At 41.4% G+C, this 13,887-nt stretch overlaps 1 protein-coding gene across 1 annotated transcript; it reads left to right on the plus strand.

Moving 5' to 3' along the window:
- The first annotated feature begins 2,279 nt into the window (after window positions 1-2,279).
- LOC140224188 (uncharacterized) lies at window positions 2,280-9,212 on the plus strand. The gene is made up of 2 exons (XM_072297710.1): window positions 2,280-4,216; window positions 7,992-9,212. Exons 1-2 carry the CDS (start codon window positions 3,083-3,085, stop codon window positions 9,078-9,080), a joined length of 2,223 nt encoding a protein of 740 aa, XP_072153811.1. The 5' UTR covers window positions 2,280-3,082; the 3' UTR covers window positions 9,081-9,212.
- The last annotated feature ends 4,675 nt before the right edge of the window (window positions 9,213-13,887 follow it).

Here is a 13,887-nt window from a genome sequence, read left to right on the forward strand (position 1 = left end):
GTATCTTGATGAATATTTTTCCTCCCTTTTGTGTCCTGCATCAACCTACTTTCCCGCGCCCTTCGATTTTCCCCACAATCGTCCCGCCTTTGATCTGCGGAGCCTTCCACCGCGGCCTGTGCCCGTAGCCTGATTTAATTGGAAAATCGCGTTTCGTCTGTGAACGCCTCACAGTGGATCGAGTCACTAGGAGAGGTCGGACAAAATTTGGACACTTTGAACGCTTATAACTTCCGCTTATACACAACTTTGAGGCTCTAAAAGTGGTTCCATCGGTTTCCTCGTGAAACTCTCCTGTAGAAGCACTCGTTGAAATTTAAAATATGACGAATTAAACTTTGAAATTTGCAGTTTTAGTCAAATATTTCGAGATTAATAGGCTTGATTTGAACAACGCCATTTTATTTGTATGTGAATAAGAACTAAGGTGTTGTGTTTGATATTTTTTAATCACTGAGGTACCTTTGATGGTACCTACTTCAGGTACCTACCCTGAAGATGGCACAAGCCGAAAGGTACCTCAGTGATTAAAAAATATCAAACACAACACCTTGGTTCTTATTCACGTACAAAAAAAAAAAAAAAAAAATAAAAAAAAAATATCATGTTCGACCTCTCTGATCGACACGATACACTGTGCGCCTCGCGGTTCTTTCTCGCGGCGGAGGTCGGCCAATCGCACTACACCGCGCTCTCACCATTCGTTGTCTGTTGCAGGGGTTTTCATTGTTCTTCGCCTCTGACTAAATTGAAAATGCGGGCTCGGGTCTTTAGTTAAGTTGGCTCTGAACTTTAATTAATGAGGGTTGTAAGTAGGCAACCTGGAAATACTGAGAAAAAATCACTGCAACGTAATGTCGGGTGGCGTTACTGTAATCGCCGGAAAATGGGTTTTTTTTTTTTTTTTTTTTTTTTTTTTTTTCATTTTTTGGGCCTAGTCCACACGCGCCGAGTTCCCGGAACCTTCGTGGAATAAGTTATGACTTATTCCGTCTGCCTACGAAGAAGGGGCGAAAAACGATGCGCAGCTGATATTTCCACGAACTCGTTCCGGAAAAGTTCCGCGAACTGTGGTTCGTGTTGACAAGGCCTTTTTCAATTTTAAGCATGTACATCGTCCTGGTTTGATTTCATGTTTTCATTGATATCTTGTCTATCACCAGTTTTTTTATGATTTTTTTAAACCGATTTCGAGTTTAGTCCATAAAACCAGCATCTACCACACTACACGGAGAAAAAAACCTCGTGCGTGGAACCCGAAGTTTAGGTCATACAGGGTTATCCAAAAGTCACTGACCACCCCTGTAACTTTTTTCCAAATTGAGATAGAAGTTTGAAACTTTGGGAATGTTCCTCGGTTTAAGGTAGCAACTTTTTGGTCCCCCCAAAACCTTGGGGGCGGCCCCCCTTAAGGGGGGCGGGGGCTGACTTTTTTTTTTCAAATAGCAACCCCCCCTTTGTGATACCTCATTCGAAAGATAATGAAAAAAGAAAATTTTTGGCGCAAACCGCAGGTCAAAATGTTCATTTTTGACAAAATGGCGGCCGGTCAAAGTTCAAAATGGCGGAAATTTGGCATCTCCGTTGTTTATAGACGGATTGGTGTGAAACTCGGAATCTCAGGATTTTTCAGGATGAGAAAAACGATTCTGGCATTGGTTTTCCAGAAAAGTCAGTCCTTTTCAAAATGGCGGCGGTCAAAATGGCGGCCTCGAGCGGGAAGTGGATATTTGGGCTGCATATCGTTGGATTACCATGAAACTTGGTATCTGGGGGTATTTCGGCACGAAAAGAACGAATCTTTCATTGGATATCTGAAACTTTGACAAATTCCAAAATGGCGGCGGAAAAATTGCGGTAAATCAGTTTTACGGCTCTTTACCGATGGATTAGCATGAAATTATTTGATATTTCAAGAATCTAATGAAAGATTCCTTTTTATCCAGCCAAAAACCGTCCGGGATATCGAATTTCATGCAAATCCATCGGTAAAGAGCCGTTAAAACTGATTTACCGCAATTTTTCCGCCGCAATTTTGGAATTTGTCAAAATTTCAGATATCCAATGAAAGATTCGGGCAACCGCGCGCTAGATTCGTGAAGACGTGTTTGCGACTCGCTCCCGCTTTGTGCCGTCTTTTGTCGGTTTTCGGACTTTGTTTTGATTGCGAAGTATCGGTGACCCTGTGTGAGTGATTTATGTAGTGCTTGGACCTGGAATTGTGCGTTTTTTTCCTCCCCTTTTGGGGAGAAAAGTGACTTTTATGACTGTCGGAATGATTGCGTAACGTTTGACGCTTAGACAGTGCGGTGTCTGTGGTGCCTGTGTTGGTGCAAATGTTGCCTGCTTTACATGCGAATCTAAGACTTTTTATAAAGCCGCGCATGCGCATTTGACCCCTAAACTGGCAACAATGGACTCGCGTTGACCAATAGCCCTCTCTCTTTTAAACCGCCTAGACGCCTTTTTCATGATAAGAACAACCATTCGTTGCCGATTAATTCGATGCGTAACGCACTGTTCTCCTACACACTTAGAATTCTACGAGCTCCTGAGCTCATATAAAATCTTATCTGAATCATACGTTAAGATTGAAATCACGATTGAAACCTCGCTCAGCGCACGCCCGAGAGTGAGTGACATCTCGCTGTCGATGACACAGACAGATGAGCTGATATCAGCTACTCGATCTATGTAGTAAGTTCACGGCCCGTGACTCATAATCGCAACAATCATCCGACGCGCAACCGACGACGCCGCGCGCCGCCACTACGCTAAGGACTTGCATTTTTCGCGCTATACTCCTCCTCCATCACTGCTACTATCCCCGCCACGGCGCCACATACACTACATACCGTCCTCCGCCGCGCCGCCGTAACGCCGCGCGCCGCGCCTCGCTGCATCACGCACGACACGCCGCGCCGCCGTGCAGCATCCCGGCTTGTTGACGCACAGTGCAGTGATACATGAAGGAGTGCATTGAACACGGCAAAATCTACTGCAGCGTGTGCAAGTGCACCTCTCATGCAAAACAGATTGCGATTCTCGCAGCTGCTTTGAAGAAAAGCATCTTACCATCAATATGATGAACCAAAATACGGAACAATCGGACCCAAAAGACACACCTTCATTATCTTCAAGAACACAAACAACGCCAGGAACTACAACGGACGAAACGAGAATGGACAAACCAGGACGGTCAGGCTCTCAGGCAGAAAAATCGGGAAACCACTTAGACAATAATGATATAATTCTTGTTTACGAAGATCAGTCAAGCAGACCAGACACACAATCGGAACAATCACTAAGAAAGGAAATAACGGAACTAGGCTTGGAAATGGCGAAACTTTCAGATAGTTCCAAGAATACAGATTTAAAGGACAACGAAAGGAAGGAAATTTTGGAAGCAGTCAATCAACTTGAAAAGAAGAAAGACGATCTTACGAAACTCCTACCAGATTATGACCCAGTCATAGCAAGCAAATTTAGAACCTCAACCCCTGAAAATATGGAAACGGAAACTATTAACCCAAGGAAAAGAAACTCATCAATTCTGAATAGATCTTTTAGCGATCCCGATTTAAGAATAAACTCAAGAAACCAAAAACCAAGAATAATCGACAGTTCACAAAAGAAAATCCTTTCTTTCTTTTCGAAACAAACAAACTCTAACGAACAACTGAAAGACGGAGAAGAAACAACAGAAGAAGAAGATGACTCATGGAAAATTACAGGAAGCAGAGGAAGAGGAAGAGGACGTAATCGTGCCATTAGAACAGGAAAAGAGAAACCTACTTATTCCCGTACACCGACACCAAAGCAGAATCCATCAAAACCCAAAAGAGAAGTGAAGAACACCTCCATTCCAAACCTCAACACAAAACCAACATCAACTCAAACACAGCAAAACACATCAAATGCATGTAATAGTAGCGAACAACCAATAAATCCGGAAACACTATTTTCTTCTCAAAAATCTGATGAAACCAATGAAGAAGCAAATAACCAAAAACCCGGAAATGACAATGAAGACAAAACCCAAAGTCTATGGGAAAAATACATTAAGGCCCATCCAACACCAGATGCGAACGCTCTGAGGCGCCACTTCCAGAAGATCTATACGTTTCTTGAAGATCACTTCATTAGCCAACAACAGATCATCAAATCGGATGACAAACCTGTAAGCCAAATGTCTAAGGACATACAGGAACTGATAGTCCGAGAGCCAGACGACTTTGAGTGACAAACTCGGGATACATGTTTTGACCCCCTAAATCGATAGCCTTGCATGCACTGAAACGGAAAATTTTTGTCTGCCGCCCTCTAGCCTGTGCCATCACCCTCATCTAGGCCCTCAAAGTGGTCCAAAAAACACCATCTGGTGACAAACTCCTGACGCTCGGCAGACAAGTCTATTATTAAAGATCATACCCAGGGTGACTAGAAAAACTTTGTCTGCCGCCTTCTAGCCTGTGCCATCACCCTCATCTAGGCCCTCAAAGTGGTCCAAAAAACACCATCTGGTGACAAACTCCTGACGCTCAGCAGACAAGTCTATTATTAAAGATCATACCCAGGGTGACTAGAAAAACTTTGTCTGCCGCCTTCTAGCCTGTGCCATCACCCTCATCTAGGCCCTCAAAGTGGTCCAAAAAACACCATCTGGTGACAAACTCCTGACGCCTAGTGTGGTTGCAGATGTACTCCTGTGAGCAGCTTGTGTAATAAAGTTTGAATGATACATCATTCTCTTCGTTTTTTCGTGTAGAATCCGATTTTCGATGTTGTCAAGTCCAAAAATGATGCTGGTGCCCCCAATTCAAGATGGCGCCCAAAATGGCCGCCCCGGGGGTCAAAATTCCAAAATTTGAGAATATTGTCGAGTTTGGTATCCATTTATATGTAATTTTGGTCGTAGAATTCATATCTGGTGTCAAAAAATAATTTCAACCCCTTAGGGTCCGTCAAATCCAAGATGGCGGCCAAAATTTCAACTTTAATGATAATTACCCAAGATGCACCTTTCACTGTCGAATGACGTGTCTTCATTTATGTTAATTAGGTCAGAAAACCTACAAGGGAGGTCTACAATGCCACTGCACCCTATGGAGGGCCAGGGTTCACCCCCTCCTACCCCCAATATGGCCGCCGCGGAGGGCATAAATAGTGACATTCTCTCAGAACGTCATAGTAGGTGTCCATTCCTATGTAATTTGAGGCGTAAATTCCAAATTTCAAGTCATAAATCGCAAATGTGAGACTTGCAATGGCTTATACCCTATATGGGGCCAGGGGAACCCCCTCAACCCCCTCTTCTTTCTAATATGGCTGCCATGGGGGGCATAAGTAGTGAAATTCTCTCAGGACGTCATGTGAGGTGTCGATTCATAACATTGGGACCATATACGTTTTCAGATCCCAGAAATCGTCCAGAATTAAGAAAACACATAACTTCCAAGGGAAATTATGAACTTGATTTATCGACTTTTTTCACCCTGAAATGTCCGCTATTCCAATATTCGCCCACATAGGAACAGTGAAATTCTCTCAAAGCGGCATAGTAGGTGTCGATTTGTTTTTAATCTGAGGCGTGGATTTCGAATCACAAGTCAAAACATGTAAATATCCCATAGTGACGAAAATACTTATATATGGCAACCGCTTTGGCCTACATTTTGGACTAAAAATGCTGCTTGGGTTCATTTTTGTCGAAAGAGCTGGAAATGAATTGGTGATTTTAATGGTAATTGACAAATTTCACGCGTATTCTTTTTCTATGTACGCAAAGGACTCAGATGGGCGTCTGTTTTTTTCATTTTTAAAAATTCCCACAAAAATATAATTTTTTTGCCGACGAAGTATGTATCTGCATTCAGAGTTCCTATGTTATTGTTTATGAACGCACTCAGTTTAATTGCAATTAAAACAACTGGATAATTGAGTGCTTTTTGTAGCGCAGGGTTTCGTCTCCTAGTAGAAGCGACACCTACAGTTTCCTGCGTTATCTGCAACAAAACGCACGCTCCTGCTAGAAGAAAATCGATTACAAAAAGAACCATCTATTATCCAGTTATCTAATAATGAAAGAACCAGAAACCAATATGAATCCTCTGTGTACATTTGAAAAAGAACACCGGTGAAATATGTCAATCACCATTAAATTATCCGATTCATTTCCAGCTCTTTCGACATAACTGAACCCAACCCAAGATGCATTCTTTATTCCAAGATGAAGGCCAGAGCGATTGCCATGCTTAAGTGTTTTTGTCACTTTGAGATATTGACGATTTCTGACTTAAAATTCGGAATCTACGCCTCAACTTACATGAGAATCGACACCTCACATGCCGCTTTGAGAGAATTTCACTGCAACTATGTCCCCCCGGCGGCCGTTTTGAAGAGGGTACGGGGCTGCTCCTGGCCCCGCGTAGGGTGAAATGGCCTCAACTTACATGAGAATCGACACCTCACATGCCGCTTTGAGAGAATTTCACTGCAACTATGTCCCCCCGGCGGCCGTTTTGAAGAGGGTACGGGGTTGCTCCTGGCCCCCCGTAGGGGTAATGGCATTCCAGACCTCTAATTTGCGATTTCCGACTTGGAATTCCGAATCTACACCTCTATTTACATTAGAATCGACACCTCACATGCCGCTTTGAGAGAATTTCACTGCAACTATGCCCCCCCCCCCGGCGACCGTTTTGAAGAGGGTAGGGGGCTGCTCCTGGCCCCGCGTAGGGTGAAATGGCATTCCAGACCTCTAATTTGCGATTTTCAACTTGGAATTCGGAATATAAGCCTCTACTTACATAAGAATCGACACCTCACATGACGTCCTGAGAGAATTTCACTACTTATGCCCCCCATGGCAGCCATATTAGAAAGAAGAGGGGGTTGAGGGGGTTCCCCTGGCCCCATATAGGGTATAAGCCATTGCAAGTCTCACATTTGCGATTTATGACTTGAAATTTGGAATTTACGCCTCAAATTACATAGGAATGGACACCTACTATGACGTTCTGAGAGAATGTCACTATTTATGCCCTCCGCGGCGGCCATATTGGGGGTAGGAGGGGGTGAACCCTGGCCCTCCATAGGGTGCAGTGGCATTGTAGACCTCCCTTGTAGGTTTTCTGACCTAATTAACATAAATGAAGACACGTCATTCGACAGTGAAAGGTGCATCTTGGGTAATTATCATTAAAGTTGAAATTTTGGCCGCCATCTTGGATTTGACGGACCCTAAGGGGTTGAAATTATTTTTTGACACCAGATATGAATTCTACGACCAAAATTACATATAAATGGATACCAAACTCGACAATATTCTCAAATTTTGGAATTTTGACCCCCGGGGCGGCCATTTTGGGCGCCATCTTGAATTGGGGGCACCAGCATCATTTTTGGACTTGACAACATCGAAAATCGGATTCTACACGAAAAAACGAAGAGAATGATGTATCATTCAAACTTTATTACACAAGCTGCTCACAGGAGTACATCTGCAACCACACTAGGCGTCAGGAGTTTGTCACCAGATGGTGTTTTTTGGACCACTTTGAGGGCCTAGATGAGGGTGATGGCACAGGCTAGAAGGCGGCAGACAAAGTTTTTCTAGTCACCCTGGGTATGATCTTTAATAATAGACTTGTCTGCTGAGCGTCAGGAGTTTGTCACCAGATGGTGTTTTTTGGACCACTTTGAGGGCCTAGATGAGGGTGATGGCACAGGCTAGAAGGCGGCAGACAAAGTTTTTCTAGTCACCCTGGGTATGATCTTTAATAATAGACTTGTCTGCCGAGCGTCAGGAGTTTGTCACCAGATGGTGTTTTTTGGACCACTTTGAGGGCCTAGATGAGGGTGATGGCACAGGCTAGAGGGCGGCAGACAAAAATTTTCCGTTTCAGTGCATGCAAGGCTATCGATTTAGGGGGTCAAAACATGTATCCCGAGTTTGTCACTCAAAGTCGTCTGGCTCTCTGACTATGAAGAGACATCAAAGTGAATCTCAAAAGAAACAACAAGAAACTATGGACGAACTTAAAGCTATCAAGAAAATCTTGGAAAAAAACAATCAGACTGTACAACAATCTATTAAACAAATAGACAAAACCATGCAACAAGGCGTGAAAAACAAAGAAGAGTACCCTGCCCTACAACCGTACGCTGAGAAACTTAAGAAAAATCTACAATGTATTCAAATTGCAAAAAAAAATGAAAATATTTTCAACTTTGAATTGATATTGAAAGGGGAACGCAGAGCACTGAAAAAAGAGGAGGACAACATCATACAATTTTTGATGGACAAATCGAAATCTTTCCAAAACTCTAAGATAAATTCGATAAGATTTGCTAACGAAGGAGCAACTATACAGATAAGCAGTATCTCAACCGAAAAAGAGAGTCTGAAGACTGGACTCCAGAAGGCAATAAATGAGGTAACGAAGGAACAGGTGGATGTATCAATTAGAAAATCATCAGAGGTCATGAAGATCGCAGCACTTAATGCCAGTTTTTCAGATGAACAGATACACGGGATGATCGAGGAAAATCTCAACAATCCTCAGTTTAATAGAGAGTACATCAAGGAGAACGTGAGGATTTTTAGAAGAATAACATCAAGATTCGACACCTCAAAAATGACAGTATTTATGAGAGTTACCTCCCCTTTGTTAGAAACAATCAACAGCAAAAGAGAATTTCTCCCAACACGAAACCACTTCAGAAGAGTAACAATTACCCCTATAATTTACATTTCAAACTGCACGAATTGCTTCGGCTTTCACCCTACATCCAAATGTGAGGAGAAGAACCTCTGCAAAAAATGTGGCTCACCAGACCACAAAATATCAGAGTGCAAAGGAACCACTAATTGTATCAATTGTAAACGCGCAAATCGAGGAAAAGGAACCCACGATCATTTACCAACTGACAAAGCTTGCCCTCAACTACAACGAGAGTACGAGAGACAAACTGCAAGGTGCTTCAGAGAAGCAAACCCATGCATATTGGAAGAGCTCAAGCAACAAAACAGCAACAACCTTTTGACTCACATTACCGGAATACAATATGGACAGTGACAATAAAAATTCAGCGCTAAGACGAACAACAGAAAATTACATAGATTCTCTTTTTGGGAATTCCCTGTCAAGAGTAGAGAATGCTCTCAAACCCCCCCATCGTCGACTACCGACCAACCGCCGACCGCCTATCCTGTGCGAAAATAAATTTTCTATTTTTGATAATGTTACATCCCGACCCAGGACAACTCAATATCAAGATTCCAGTCAAATCGCCTCCCACTCTCCTCATCATCCAACCGAAAAAGTGTTATTACCTACTCTTAATAATGTAAATACTTGTAATCCTAGTTCATTCAGCAAGCAACTAAAATTAGATAAATACTTTCACAGTAGTCAGGATAGAATAACTCAAATAGAAAATAGGGAAGTAAATGAAGATAAAGCTGTAAGAGAACCCTTCCTAGCCCTTCTGTGTAACGTGAATGGAAGTGTTGATGCACACGATTTCATTAGAAGAGAAGAACTAAGTAAAGAAGCTGGAATAGTTTTAATCACAGAACCAAATGAAAGAAAGTCAGAGTTGGAAGGTCTATATCTAGGAAATGCTAAGACTTCTGCTGCCAGAGTCACGAATAAATTAAAAGGAATGACCTCAAATTGGTCAGGTGATGAGGACTTTGTCTCGTTCCAATGGAAGGGAATTACTTTTATTAACGTTTACTGGTCCCCCAATCAGAAAAAACAAGAAATGGAAGAGGCAATCAATAGACTTGGCATATTTATGGACATGAAGGAACCCCCATTTATTGTAACAGGTGACTTCAACGCGAGATCCACATACTGGGGAGATATAAAAAGAGAAGAAAGAGGGAAAAGAATGGAACTATTTATTGAAGAGAAAAATTTAGTAATCAAAAATGACTCCAAAAAATTCATACCAACTTTTATTGGAAACAGAGGTCACTCGGTTGTGGATCTTGTGTTGGTGTCTCCTGAGATAGCGAATAATGTGGAAATGGAAGTATTGACAATCCATACACATAGCGATCATAGGTGCTTAGAAATTAAATATGGTAATAGGGAACCAAATGTAAATACAACAAACAGGCAAGGATGGTTTCTTAATCCAAAAAAATACCCAGAATTTTGTAAAAAAACTAGAGAAGAGATCGAGAAAATTAAACTAACAGAAAAAATTTCACCTGAAATATGTGAGGAGGTTATTCACAGAATCAGTGACTCTCTATTTTTAAGAAAAGAAAATGCCCCTAAGAAAGAACCACTCTATTGGTGGACTAGGGAAATCGGCCAGATTAGAAGTAAATGCCAAAGGCTTAGAAGAGACATTATGAGAGAAAGGAAAAAATCTAGAAATGGAAATCCCCAACAGACACAAAAAGTCAATGAAATACAACAAAAATGGCAAGAGCTTAAGAATGAGCTTACTAACAAAATTAGAAATGAGAAGCAAGAAAAATGGAAGAAGTTAATATCTGACTTAGATAAAGATCCCTGGGGAAATGGTTACAAAATAATTAGGAGAAAGCTCAGAAACCCCAAAACATACGCCGCCTCTGCATTGGATGACGAGGAGATCACTGAGACTGTGAATAATTTATTCCCTGACCACGGCCCGACAATCTTCGAAGAAACAGTCTTTGATACAGAATCCGTGCCTGTAATTACAGAAACTGAACTGAGAACAGCGTTATCTAAGATTAGGATAGGTAAGGCCCCGGGTCCTGACCAGATTGCACCAATATTAATGAAAATGTTTGTTGATTCTAACCTTAAGACGATATTGGAGATGCTAAATGAATTTGCAAAGAGGGGGGAGTTCCCGGACGTGTGGAAAAACGCTAGATTGGCTCTTATCCCCAAAGGTGATCCGCACGCTCGGAAATTCCGACCAATATGCATGCTCAATTGTATCAGTAAATTATATGAACAAATTTTAGCGGGAAGAATCTTGGAAGGCCTAGAACTTTCTCCGAAACAATTTGGGTTTCGTAAGGGTTATTCAACTATAAAAGCACTACGTAGACTTAAGGACATTTTTGAAATGAATAGGAGAGACCCGATTCACCGGAGGAAATTAATGTGTATTTTAGGTTTAGATATCAAGAACGCATTTAACTCCGCAGAATATAAAGACATCATTAATGCACTTGAAAGGAAAAGAGTTGCCCCGTACCTAATACAGTCGATAAAAAGTTACCTCAAAGACAGATCTATCACTTGCGAAAAGCTCACATTTCCGGTAAATAGCGGTATCAGTCAGGGTTCGGTGATCGGGCCTCTCCTATTCATCATCCTCTTTGATGAAATTGTTAGGCTTAGGACCGACCCCGCTGCAGAAAAACTCGTATATGCCGACGATATTCTAGTCATTTTGTTATGTTACAATAAACAATCATTGCTTAACAATTCCTATAGAATCACCAATAAAATCAAAAACAAATTAAAAGACAAAAGACTAGAGGTAGAAAGTAATAAGTCGGAAGCGACAATTTTATGGAGCAAAAAAGTAGATAGAGAAGATGCTGAGATCAAGGTAGGAGAAACCACCATCAAAACCAAGGATAATATGGGATATCTAGGTTTTCAATTAGGTAAGAATTTTAATATGAGCTGTCATATCAATTATGTATGTGAAAAAGCAAAAAAGGTCGCAAGAAGCTATAAATGTCTTTTACCAAACGTAAATGGCCCCTCTTTCTTAAAGAAAAAACTAATTGTAAATGCCATCATGTCAATTATTTTTTACGGAATTCAAATATGGGCAGATGGAATTAAATTAAAGAAAAATGTTAACACTATCAGAAAGACATTAAGACCCTTAAAGTTGTCACTCTGCAGCGGGTATCGGACATGTTCTGATTTTGCTTTGGATATAATCTCGGGCATCCCCCCCCCCTGAATTGATGGTTGAGGAGAGAGTAAGAATAATGAATAAAATAGAAGATAAGGGAGAGATTAGACAAGATATATTGAGAAAATGGTACAATGAAATATACTGGAGAGATGACAGAGAGAGGTGGACAAGAGCAGTAATCGGTAGTAACTTTTTTGACTGGATGAACAGGGGACATGGTGTCCCAGATTATTATCTGACACAGTTCCTGACAGGGCACGGCTGTTTTGGATCATATCTACATAAGTTCAGAATTAGAGAAAATCCAGGATGTTTTATGTGCGGCGCGGAGAGGGATGATCCTGATCATGCATTCTTCCGCTGCGCATATTTCCGTTCGGAAAGAGATACGATACAGGCGGCCGTGAACCGCGAAATCAAAACAAGCAGTTCCAACGCCCAAGCGTTGGAGGGCGCTTCTTTGACAAAGCATATTTCTACCAACTTATGTACCCGAAGACTGACGAAGATGGAATTTTAAGTGGGATTCTTTAACCGTAAAACCCTTCAAAACTACAGATCGACCGCGAAGATCTGACACTTTCTACAAGAACTATGTGACGAATTTAGGTTGGTGGTGAATGGAAACATAAAGGATGCACTGTAAATCAGACGACGGGAAAGAGCGGCGGAACCTCTAAAGCTGGTGCGTCAACGCGATCTAGCGGACAGCGGCGTCGCGACGCCGCGAGGTAGGGCGCGCAGGTCGCGGGGAAGAGAGGGACCGGCCGGCCGGCGGTGACATCGTCCACCAGAGTTGCTAAAAGAAATTTCATCGAATGAAATTTCATGAAATTTCACAAGAAATTTCATGAAATTTCTTTTTTCCCAATGAAATTTCTTTCGACCGACAAAATGTCAAAAATGCTTATTTTTTCTAACAGAATTTGTTTTTATTTTCAAAGAGAATAATATTCGTCAATTAGACCAGTTGGAGCGCGGTCTTCTCTCTCAGCTCTTCTCTTCTGGTCTTCTCTTACTAGGTACTCTTTCTCTTCTGGCAGTTCTGGCTCATCATGGGGAGGGGGACCGGGGACCCTAACCTCAAATTTCAAACTGTTAATTTCTGAAAAAATCAGAGACAAATGAAAAAATCATTTAAATTGTTTCAAAGAAAGTTCAAGATCCCTCCCTTTTGTACCAAAAAAGAACAATATACTATTAGGGGGTACTAGGATTCTTTATAGTCAAGAAATTTGTTTTGCTCCAAATATGAAAGCTAACGTCTTACTTTATCCGTAAAATTTATTTTGGTGTTCAACCGGTACGGCTGTGTGTTCAACCAAAATTTAAGATAAAAAATTCAAAATTATGTTTCTGCTGTTTTACTCAACTTTCTGGGCATTTCTAAAGTTCCCTTTCACAGTTTACCACGTTCCTATAAATGAACTTAAGGAGATTTATAAGTTTCAAGGGTTTAATCCTGAATTCAGCGTGTTAAATGAAATTTCACGAAATTTCATGAAATTTCCTGAAATTTCATTATGAAATTTCTTTTTATTATCTTTCATGAAATTTCTTAACTCTGGCCATGGATGAAAATATAGGCAGCGCTAATGTCTCCGCTAACTGGAGTTGGGGGTCCTTATTCATCTCTTGGTCCATGACATAACCTTAAACCTTCCGCTCAATGCCGCAAACAGCTGACGTGTCGATGCGTTGGTCGATACTGCGCCAAGAAAATGAACCAATCACAAAGTAGCACAGTAATACGTCACTAAAATGAAGAGATCACGTGACTGTTCGTAATATTTTCAAATCGATCTGAAAGTACTGCCTCGGATATAAGTATTTAAAGCATAAGGAGGCCCTAAAATACTTTAACCAGGTAATACGTCCGTGCGAGATTGTTATGCTTAAAAGCAAAACATTTCACGAAAACTTTTACGAATACCAGATGCAGAAAAAAATCAAATTTTCCCGGGTGTACCAGAATGGCGTCATTACCCA

This window comes from Bemisia tabaci, chromosome 3, assembly GCF_918797505.1.
Source record: "Bemisia tabaci chromosome 3, PGI_BMITA_v3".
Classification (NCBI taxonomy): domain Eukaryota; kingdom Metazoa; phylum Arthropoda; class Insecta; order Hemiptera; family Aleyrodidae; genus Bemisia; species Bemisia tabaci.